Source organism: Camellia sinensis, chromosome 3 (assembly GCF_055761805.1).
Source record: "Camellia sinensis isolate YWXY chromosome 3, ASM5576180v1, whole genome shotgun sequence".
Classification (NCBI taxonomy): domain Eukaryota; kingdom Viridiplantae; phylum Streptophyta; class Magnoliopsida; order Ericales; family Theaceae; genus Camellia; species Camellia sinensis.
Window position 1 is genome coordinate 168,425,779 of NC_138963.1, and position 10,443 is coordinate 168,436,221.

At 42.4% G+C, this 10,443-nt stretch overlaps 2 protein-coding genes across 3 annotated transcripts; one reads left to right on the top strand and one right to left on the bottom strand.

The window, feature by feature from the left end:
* Positions 1–4,614: 4,614 nt before the first annotated feature.
* On the bottom strand, positions 4,615–9,190 carry LOC114265977 (uncharacterized). Of its 2 annotated transcripts, none has more exons than XM_028206857.2 (4): positions 7,608–9,190; positions 5,537–5,846; positions 5,358–5,456; positions 4,615–5,141 (listed from the first exon to the last, which is right to left on the bottom strand). In XM_028206857.2, exons 2-4 carry the CDS (start codon positions 5,783–5,785, stop codon positions 4,776–4,778), a joined length of 714 nt encoding a protein of 237 aa, XP_028062658.2. In that variant the 5' UTR covers positions 5,786–5,846; positions 7,608–9,190; the 3' UTR covers positions 4,615–4,775. The 2 variants fall into 2 exon arrangements, with proteins under 2 accessions (XP_028062658.2, XP_082777480.1); XM_082921354.1 differs by having other exon boundaries at positions 8,247–8,436.
* Positions 9,191–9,703: 513 nt separating this feature from the next.
* On the top strand, positions 9,704–10,114 carry LOC114265976 (histone H3.2). Its single transcript, XM_028206856.2, has one exon. It carries the CDS (start codon positions 9,704–9,706, stop codon positions 10,112–10,114), a length of 411 nt encoding a protein of 136 aa, XP_028062657.1.
* Positions 10,115–10,443: the final 329 nt, after the last annotated feature.

Here is a 10,443-nt window from a genome sequence, read left to right on the forward strand (position 1 = left end):
CGTAATGTTGGTTTCACGACTCGATCCAATCAAATATCTTTTCGAAAAATCGGCACTTACGGGTAGGCTAGCTCGTTGGTTGCTGTTGCTTTTCGAATTCGATCTAAAATATGTGACGCGCAAGTCAGTCAAAGGAAGAGCAGTAGCAGAATTCTTAGCCGACCATCCAGTTGAAGGGGGCGAAGCAGTCGAGTACTTATTCCCAAATGAAGTCATTTTGCACATCGACGATGAAACTTGGACGATGTACTTTGATGGAGCGTCAAATCAGTACGGGTATGGGATAGGAGTGCTACTGATAGCACCTGACAAGTCCCGTATCCCTCTAGCCTTCAAACTCCAATTCAAAGTCTCGAACAACGAAGCAAAATACGAGGCATGCATTGCCGGTCTAGAAGCGGCCTTGGAACTATGGGCAAAACGGTTGGACGTCATCGGAGACTCGAACCTTGTTGTCTCTCAAGCAAAAGGGGACTGGAAAGTCAAAGAAGAAAAGATGATGATGTACCACCAGACCTTGGACTTGTTAATTCCTCGGTTTGAGAAGCTAAACTTTGCTCATCTACTAAGAGAGAACAACAGGTTCGCAGATTCTTTAGCAACTCTATCTTCCATGATAGACATCCCGTTCGGAGTCCGGATGCATCCCGTCATCATTGACCAGAAATTTGCGCCAGCCTACGAGTCAATTGCTGCTATAGATGAGGTTCAAGACGAAAACCCCTGGTATTACGACATTTGGAATTTCTTGGAGAAGGAAGCATACCCGTCAGGGGTAAATGCCAAGGATAAAAGGGCAATCAGAAGAATGGTCGTTCAGTTCATCATCTGTGGGGGTAAGCTGTATAAGAGAGGTCATCTGGGAATGCATAAGCTGTGTGTTGAAGCCGAGGAATCGAAGCGCCTGATGAAGGCCATCCATGGAGGAGAATGCGGTGCGCATATGAACGGAGTAATGCTAGCACGGAAGATCCTCAAACAGGGTTACTATTGGTCCACCATGGAGGAGGATTGCATCGATTTTGTTCGGCGATGCCACAAGTGTCAGATCCATGGAAACCGCATGAACATCCCGCCGTCGAAGTTGTACAACATGACTTCACCATGGCCATTTTCAGTTTGGGGAATTGATGTGATCGGGGCTGTCACTCCGAAGGGGTCGAATGGGCATGAGTTCATCCTAGTCACGATAGATTACTTTACAAAGTGGGTCGAGGCCCAATCATATGCCGTATTGAAGGCGTCGCACGTTGCAAAGTTTATCAGAAACAACATCATCTGCCGCTACAGGGTCCCAAATGAGATTATTTCGGATAACGGTTCCCACTTCAAGAAGGAAGTGATTGACTTGTTGGAGAAATACAACGTGGCTTTTCATAAGTCAGCCACATACCGGCTGCAAACCAACGGAGCGGTCGAGGCCGCCAACAAGAATATCAAACACATACTGCAGAAGATGGTGGAAACCTACCGGGATTGGCCAGATAAGCTGTCATTTGCTTTGTGGGGCTACAGGACTTCAATTAGAACTTCTACCGAAACGACTCCGTATTCATTGGTTTATGGGATGGAGGCCGTTCTACCTATCGAGATTGAGGTTCCGTCATTGCGAGTATTGGCTGAGTGTCAAATAGCTGAAGCAGATTGGCAGCAGAGCAAGTTTGAGGAACTCATGCTCTTTGATGAGAGAAGACTGAAAGCACTATACCATGTTCAAGGTTATCAGCGCAGAATTGCCGGGCTTTCAACAAGAAAGTCAAGTCTAGGAATCTAAAGGAAGGAGATTTGGTGCTCAAGGACAACCGAGCTCCCATCCACGACCCAAGGGGCAAGTTCAGACCCAATTGGACTGGTCCCTACATCATCAAAGCTATTTGGTCAGGTGGAGCTGTGGTTCTGATGGATCTAGATGGCCTAGAGTTCTCCCAACCGATCAACATGGACAAGTTGAAGAAATAGTACCCCTGAGAGGCTCGCTAGGCCGAAAACCCGAAAGGGCGACCTAGGCAAAAGTTAGAGCATAAAAAATTGGAAAAATATAAAAACTGAGCTCGCAAGGTTGAAAACCCGCAAAAGGCGGCCTTGGCAAAAGTTAGAGCGTAAAAGGAGAGTGAAAATACTCGAGTGAACCTAAGCCTGAACTACGTAAGGCTTGATTCCCATCATCGGGATACGTAGGCAACTTCATTCTGAAGTTCAGCCATAAACTTTTTCCCGATCAACTTTGTCCATTTGATCATCTCAGTCATCTTTGTCTACCAGCATCCATTGGAATCTCCGGTGCAGTGCTTTTCAGACTAGGGGCAACTTTCCGTTGTTGTGCAGTGCCGGGGTGCTATTCAGACTAGGGGCAACTTTCCAGTTGCAGGGATCTGGGGTTGTGCATCTCAATGACAGATCTCAGGCGTGTCCAGTTCTGATCCATATCGAAAATGGTTTTGAAAAGTTTTAATAAAAGTTAACTTTGTTCAAATTAATCTTTCTACAACCAAGACCATTTTTGGACCAAAGCGGAAAATTTTCAGTACCACAACCTTCAATTTCATTGATTTCAAAACAGAGTTCTCCTGCTCTTGCATACGATCAAAGTTGCTTTTTATTACATTCATAAAGAAAACTTGGAAGTACTAATAAAGTAATAAATCCGGGGCATAGTCAAGTCAGGTGTCCCTGCGCCCCCTCCCAGAGCTGGTCGAAGCTTCTGATACCGAGCTGGGCCCAATCTGTGCCTCTTCATTGAGCCAATCCAAGCACTCGTTAGACAAAGTATAACTGAAAGTGGGAGCGGGGGCCAGGAGTTCTCTCGTCCTCCATGCCGTGGCATATCGGGCAAGCTGTGCACCTCGAACCAGGAATGAAGTCGGATACTCTATCCCCTCTGATGGACAACTCTGATCATGACCGAACTAGCGCTGGAACCGGAATAGAAAATAGAATTCATAGTGAGTCAAACCAATCAATTGGATCCCGGTCTGCCGAGACATGCTATAGCTCATTGCCAGGAGATTGAGTCAAGGGCAGCGCCAAGCTATGCGATCTGCAGACAAATTGCACATCTAGTCGAACCATCATCCCTCATCAAGGGCATCGACTAGGCGTTGTCGAAAGAAGTAGCCGCGAGCTGAGTAGGCTAGACAAGAGTCCACAACCTGCAATTTATCCATCAACCATACCTGGGGAGGGATGAAAAATGAGAGAATAAAGAATGGAGAGATGTACGATGAGAGAAAAGTAAGACAAGGGTTTTGTGAGAAAAATTGAGCCTGAGGGCCGAGTAATGTGAGCAATACATATGTGAGATTGGGTGGGAAACATTACCTGCAACAGTAGTGGACTTCCCGCAAATCTGGTCCTCTCCTGGCGATGAAAAGCATCCAAGCCCATCGGCGTCTTAGCCAGTGTCATCGCAATACAACTCTTTCCATCCTGCAAGCCTTGAGCAACTTCAATCAGGCGAATGCTAGATCCACCAAAGCCCGACGCAAGCAGAAAGTGAGATAGCATACACAAGCAAAGGGATGTTGTCGGAAACCTTGCCAATGATGGTCGCCACGATCACCGGCATCAGAAAAGCAATAAATCAATCCGAGGATGTGCAGTTCCCCATTACAGATCAGAGACCGAGCATCATGCGTGGTGAGTCCACACATCCGCCCTAAAGCTTGGGCGTGACCAAAGCGAAACTGAGGCAAGGTCTCTTCATAACGTTCAGATTCCATCAAAACTTGAAAATCTTCGAAAGTCGGACATACCTCTTGCCCGCCAAAGCTAAAAACGTGTGTTACCGGGTTCCAAAACCTCGCCGCGACATGGAGGAAGGGAAGGTGTAGCAAAATACGGCTCAGCGTGAATAGTGCATTCAAGTCGAAGCCTCGGAAGTTCAACTTTTCCGACTCATCTAAAGTAGCAATCCAAGCTGTGAGATTTTCTACGAGAAACGCCTCCATTTTGGTGCAAAACTGAGATGAAATGAATGAGCCACGGAGCTAGGACTTTTAAAGGGGATAAGGTACTGTTCGAGGGGACACGTGTCGAAAAACTAGTGGTTGCTGAGTTAAGTGGCCGGCCGGCCACCTTTTCTGGTAGGCCAGCCACCCCTCTCCCCTCAAATGCAAAAAGCTGGTCGACCAGCTCCCAAAGGGGGCCGACCATGCTGCAATTTATGTCTTTGGTCCTGTTCTACCCTCTAGAAGAATGTTCTTAGCATGTCCATGCATCGGGAGTGTCGAAGGCCTCCATTTCCCTCTGCTTCGAATGCGTTCTATCACCCAGATCGTCCGAAATGTGTTTTGTTTATTAAATTGGTGTTTAGTCTTGCTTATCGAATTGTTTTTTTGCTTATCGAGTTGTTGTTTTGTTGGTCGAGTTGTTTCGTTTACCGAGTCTTGTTTATCGAGTCGCCGAGTTTTGTACATTTGAGTTGTTACTCTTTGTTTATCAATTTTGTTGTGTTATAAACTTGCTAAGGTTTTGTTGTCTCTTAGTAAGTTAGGTTGTTTAGTTTGTCATGTCGGTTCGCTACCTGACTTGGCAAATACACAATGCACATTTACTGTTTAATCTCATTATTTGCAAAATGATGCAATGCGATGCTGAGAATATAAAGTATAACACTTTTTCAAAAAGTTGTTTCATTCCATCATGCTTCCTTTGTTATAACATTTTACAACAAAGGTATAAGTTTTACAAAAAATAAAATTGCTTAATAATGTACAATGTGCTACAACTACTAGTAAAAAAGATAAATAAAGCAGGAAACAACTGCACCAATGCTCTTAAGAGCAAGAATAAAAAGCCCTCTTCGTCCTCTTCTGCGAAACAGGCTCTGCACCACCGGCACCATCTGAGTCGGAACTGTCATCCTCGGGATCCTCCTCAGCCTCCTCTCCACTCTCGGGACCAGGGTCGAAACCCTCCTCTCTGTCAACAGATGTCTCTGACTGACAATCTGCAGCCTCCTCCTCCTCTTCGTCCTCACCGGGCTCCTCCTCTACGATATGTGCCCTGCGTCTGCGAGACGACTCCCCTCTCCCAACCCCGCGAGAAGGCCGAGATAGCCCAGCTCCCCGAGAAGGTCGAGATGGCCCGGCTCCCCGAGAAGGCCTGGATGGCCCGATCCGTGGCTGATTTACTGGAGGCATCTGAAAATAAAAAGTGTAGTTTGAATACATCAGCTCAAATGTGTATATCAGATACAGATGCAAGCAAACTACATGAAATGAGGGTGCATGCAAATACAATATATGAATGTTGTGTGTGTCAGATGTGCTCTACACAAGCATCCTACCAATACAGCGAAATGATCAAGTTCAGCATGTCATCGAAAATATGATAAATGTGAGAAAATTAAAGAATACCTGGACACCCATGATGGACAACTGTGCCTCTCTCCGTAAGACCATGCCCTCGAGTGCAGCCATCAACTCAAGCATCTCATCTATATACTTGACCGGGGGCTGCAGATACAAATGCAAAATATCAGTAAATGAATGAATATCCAAGTATCTGAGTGATAAATCAAAGTTATAAAGCATACCGGCGGCGAATCAGGATCTCTGACATATCTGTGGTCAAACATGAGAGGCTCTATCGGAATTGAGTAGGGAGTCCCGAATCGCAATCCCGTCAGCTCGGTCGGCATGCCTGGCCACCCAGGATGATGATGAGTCGGAGGAATCGAGGGAACCAATCCACCCCCACCTCTGGATATACCAGCCCTTCTAGTGGAAGGGACGTCCGCAGCCCGAGCCCGGCCCGATGAGGGCATACCAGCGGGTCTCCTCATCGGGATATGGACTCCCGTCAACGAAGGCGTCAAATGTGTAACGATAAGTCACGTACTCTCCCTGCTCCAGATGAATGGCCATGTGCAAATTAGCCACGATATTGTTACCCTCGGACGAGGGCCACGTGAACTATGGGTGCCACAAATATATATAAATATATATCATAAAAAAAAAAATAGACATTCATTCATAATTCGTAAATAACATTTCAAAAAACAGATCATATCATATCGATAAAAAAATACTTGTAATTGAATATAACTTTACAGAGTTATTACTCATAGTTGGCTTTGGGTGAAAATAAACAAAGCAAATTAATCAAATGGTTCGAGGCACGCGACCTACACAAACCTACATACAAATACACACTTGAATCACACGCTCAAATTATGCGTAACTTGTTTTATTTGTTCTGGGTGTGTTTCTAGTCTTTAACCTCATTATAGTGTCTTAAACATGACCTAGGAATGTCTAGGATAGAAAGAGGATGCCACAATGCACTTGAAAATATTTCTCAAATTTTTGCTAAAAATGGGGTCCACGCTTGAGCGTGGCTTTCTACGCTCGAGCAAACATGCAGAAAGTGAAGGTTCACTCGAGCGTGAATTTATTCGCTCGAGCAGACTGCAAACTTGACAAAAGTACTGGATGTATGTTTTTCACGCTCAACAGACGCTCGATCCCCGCTCGAGCTTAAGACTCAGACCCTCGCTTGAGCGTGACTTCCCTCGTTTGAGCGGACTGTAAAACACATGAACTTCTGGGTACATGCATTTCACGCTCGAGTGTGACTCACGTCACTCGAGCAGAAGTGCACGCACTCAGAGTGCTCGCTCAAGCGTAAAGTCCCCCGCTCGAGCGTGGATCAAATTTTTGGAATTTCCAGATTTGATCGACAGGTTCAAATTCAACCTCCAAGACATCAAACTCAATTTTTCTGGACCAAAACTTTAAAAAACTCATACAGACTCATAAAACATGTTCCAAGGATCAATTCAAGAACCATAGCTCAAAGGCTTGCCATTTGTGCAAAATTTCAACTTGAGACTCAAGAATAATACATGAACATGTATTGCATGCAATTCTTTGATCCAAAGCTTCTTAAAACATGATCAACTATGACAAAATGACATAGAACATGAAAGATTTCCAAAACAAAGCTAGGATCATGGCATGTATGCAAGAATCCTTTGGAAAAACAACCTCAAATGCCATGAATCACATATGCATGTATGTATTGAGCTTTAATTCTTCAATCTTAGCTTACTTGCACACCTAAGAGCATCTCCAACGCTACACTTCTTTTTTCATCAAATCTGTCGAAAAAAATGACGATTTTTTCAATTTGATACGAGGCGCTCCAACGGTGAGCATCAAAGCAGATTTGGGGAGGTGGTCGACCGGGTGGTCGACCGGCCGGTTGACCAACCGGTCGACCGGTTTGGGCAATTTTTTTTTTTTTTTTTTTTTTTTTTACCTGTTTGAACCTTTTTTGACTGGTTTGAACCTAGCTATTTCAAAGGGAACCGGTTGACCGGTTGGTCAACCGGCCGGGCAACCGGCCGGGCAACCGATGTATCTCTTTCAACGGTCAGTAACAGTGATTTGGTAAAATCCAGAACTTGTTCTCAGTTTGATACTTTTTTTGCTGATTTCTCATTTTGATATTCATTTGATGCAACGGTTGGAGCATGGAAAAGTACATTTTTCATCAAAATTTAAATCTGATATCAGTTTTGGTTCACCGTTGGAGATGGTCTAACTCTCTTGTATTCACATACTTATTATCATAAATACAAAGTTTAAGAGTATAGTTCTCACCTAAGGTTAAATTCAAGTGTGATTCTAACCCAAGGCCTTAAATTGTCTTCAATTTCCTAGCCAAATCTGTTTGAGCTCAATTTCCCTCTACTCTCCGTTTCTCACATTTGTGTGTGTGAGAACTCAAGAGTGTGTGGTTTAAATGCAAGGAAATTGAGTTAGTGGGGTCAAAAAGGCTCACTAAGTGATATGTAAACAAAACTAATCAAATGACATAAATTTAATCTAATTTAATCGCTTCAAATCAGATTTCAATTAAACTTATCATAAAATTCTAAAATTCTCAATTAACACATAAGTCAAGTCAATTCAATTTCTTAATTGGATGCCGATAAGGCCCTCAATTTGCAAACCGAAGCTAAAATATGAACAAATCTTTCTATGCTAAACAGATACAAACACAGATAGTGCAACATACACTCATGCAAATTAATTCAGAATCCTTTCTTAATTACTATTAGGCATAATTAATCATAGATTAGCGTTAATCGGATTTCAGGGTTGTTACACTCCCTGACTCGTCACACCAACCAATCCAATTAACACATTGTTGATGAGTAACAAACGTAGCAATTATTAGTTATGGGAAATATAGTTTGCAAACATATGGATTGAGAAATAATCATTTGTTAATCTCACCATGGGCCGCGGGCAAACATAATACGCACGACCAGAATTTTTGTGAGATCTTGAGACCTTTACAAAACAATGGCCATAGCCACTAGCACACATGCGCCGTGGCCATGTCGACGTGGCAGTGGAAAAAGATGAATCCATCTGCTGTTTTGGAACCGGAAACAACACCGGAGACAACAAAGGCAACAATGACATGAAAAAGTGTGTTACAATTCGCCGTGGAATAGTCCTTTCATATTTCCGGGTATATTAATTGAAATGCTCCGTGTTTGAAGAACAGGTGTTCAGTACATATTAGTACACACAAAACAAACACATGACTACAACAGCAGCACATATTAGGTTATCAATTACAATACATGTATATTCGTTGAAATTTAGAGTCCAGCAGTTAGTTTATAACAGCAAAATAACGAATCAATAGGTAATTAATGTATAACTGCACCATTGCAAAAGCAAAACATATTTAATGAATAACTGAAATTTTTGAAGCACAGATTTATTCGTCACATATTTACAAGAACAGAGTTTCAAAAAATAACAAGAAACCAAAAATCAACCAGAGTCTTAATTGTGCCCAATAGATTTTGACAACAGGTTTTGTATCAGAGAAATATGTTTTTAGGTGATGTTTGTTTTGCCATACTCATTTTAGCAGAACAGAAGAGTATACAAACAAATAACAAAATTAAAAAAAGAAACAGTAATGCACCTTTGAGTTGTTGAATCGGAGAAATTGGTTTGTAGGTGGTGTTTTGTGTCCCATACAAATGTCAGCAGAACAGTAGAGTATACAACGCAAATAAGAACTTAAAAAAAAAACATGTACTGCACATCATTTTTAAAAATTCAGATATCATTTTATCATTGCAAGTTATTTCAATTTATTAGTTTACCTATTTTTTTTTAAATTATTTTATATTTAAACAATGTAAAAGATGATATGACTCAAAATAAATTAAAAAATTAAAGTTTACTTTTTTTTTTTTTTCTTTTCAAATGGCCCCTAAATTATTGCACTGATTTCGATCACAATTTGCATTCCTAAATGAGTAATATTAGAGATACTAAATTTTCTATTAAATATATGATCAAATGTGTGTGGAGTCTATAATTTTATGAATTCAATATGCATTTAGTCATTAATTTGATAAAAAATTTGAAAGCATTTTGAAACAAATGAAAAGAGAACGAAAGCACGCAGATCAGGATCCGTGTGCTCCCCAACCAAATAAAATCCAAACCGTTCATTCTTATCCACATTCAACGCTCCAAATTCACTCGCGCCACACTTTTCTTTTCCCCCCAATTTGTTCAAAATTTTACTGCCTCTCCCAGTCCCTCCTCCTATATGTATACACATCTCCATGCATACACTTACCTCATCACCACCACCACAACGTCACAAAACCAAACCATTTTCTCTCTCTTTCTAAAGCTTTCTCATTTCTCTCTCTACAATGGCAAGAACCAAGCAAACCGCCCGGAAATCCACCGGAGGTAAGGCTCCGAGGAAGCAGCTGGCAACAAAGGCAGCCCGGAAGTCGGCTCCGGCGACCGGAGGAGTGAAGAAGCCGCACAGGTTCAGGCCGGGAACGGTGGCGCTGAGGGAGATAAGGAAATACCAGAAGAGCACTGAGCTTTTGATTCGGAAGCTTCCTTTTCAGAGATTGGTGAGAGAGATCGCTCAGGACTTTAAGACTGATCTGAGGTTCCAGAGCAGTGCTGTTGCGGCTCTCCAGGAGGCTGCTGAGGCGTATTTGGTGGGGTTGTTTGAGGATACGAATTTGTGTGCGATTCATGCGAAGAGGGTTACGATTATGCCTAAGGATATTCAGCTTGCGAGGAGGATTCGAGGCGAGAGAGCTTGATTTGTGGAGCGTTTAGGGTTTTGGATCTGTAGTATTTTTTTTTTTTTTTTGTGGGTTAGGGTTTCTGTTCAAATTAATGTAACAGTTCCAATTTCTGTGTCACTCTTGCTATTTCTCTGATTCCCAATCGTTGTGATGATGGGATCAAACAGCTTGTTCTTCTTGGAAAGTTTGACAATTGAAGGTTGTTCAGATCTTATCTCTATATCTGTATCTTATATACACATCAGCATTTGATTGTGAATTATTTGTTGCAAGAGAAGTGTATGCACTGTAAATTGAAAAATGAGGGTCTTGTTTGGTTTGTTTTTTAGAAAAATTTTTTACAA

What these genes read in the sequence shown, in the direction of transcription:
- LOC114265977 (XM_028206857.2), bottom strand. Translation starts at nt 5,785, where the DNA reads ATGAGGAGACCCGCTGGTATGCCCTCATCGGGCCGGGCTCGGGCTGCG. An exon ending in GAGATCCTGATTCGCCGCCG is followed by an intron (nt 5,457 to 5,536) that starts GTATGCTTTATA and finishes TTGTATCTGCAG; the next exon opens with CCCCCGGTCAAGTATATAGA. An exon ending in TGTCCATCATGGGTGTCCAG is followed by an intron (nt 5,142 to 5,357) that starts GTATTCTTTAAT and finishes TTTTATTTTCAG; the next exon opens with ATGCCTCCAGTAAATCAGCC.
- LOC114265976 (XM_028206856.2), top strand. Translation starts at nt 9,704, where the DNA reads ATGGCAAGAACCAAGCAAACCGCCCGGAAATCCACCGGAGGTAAGGCT.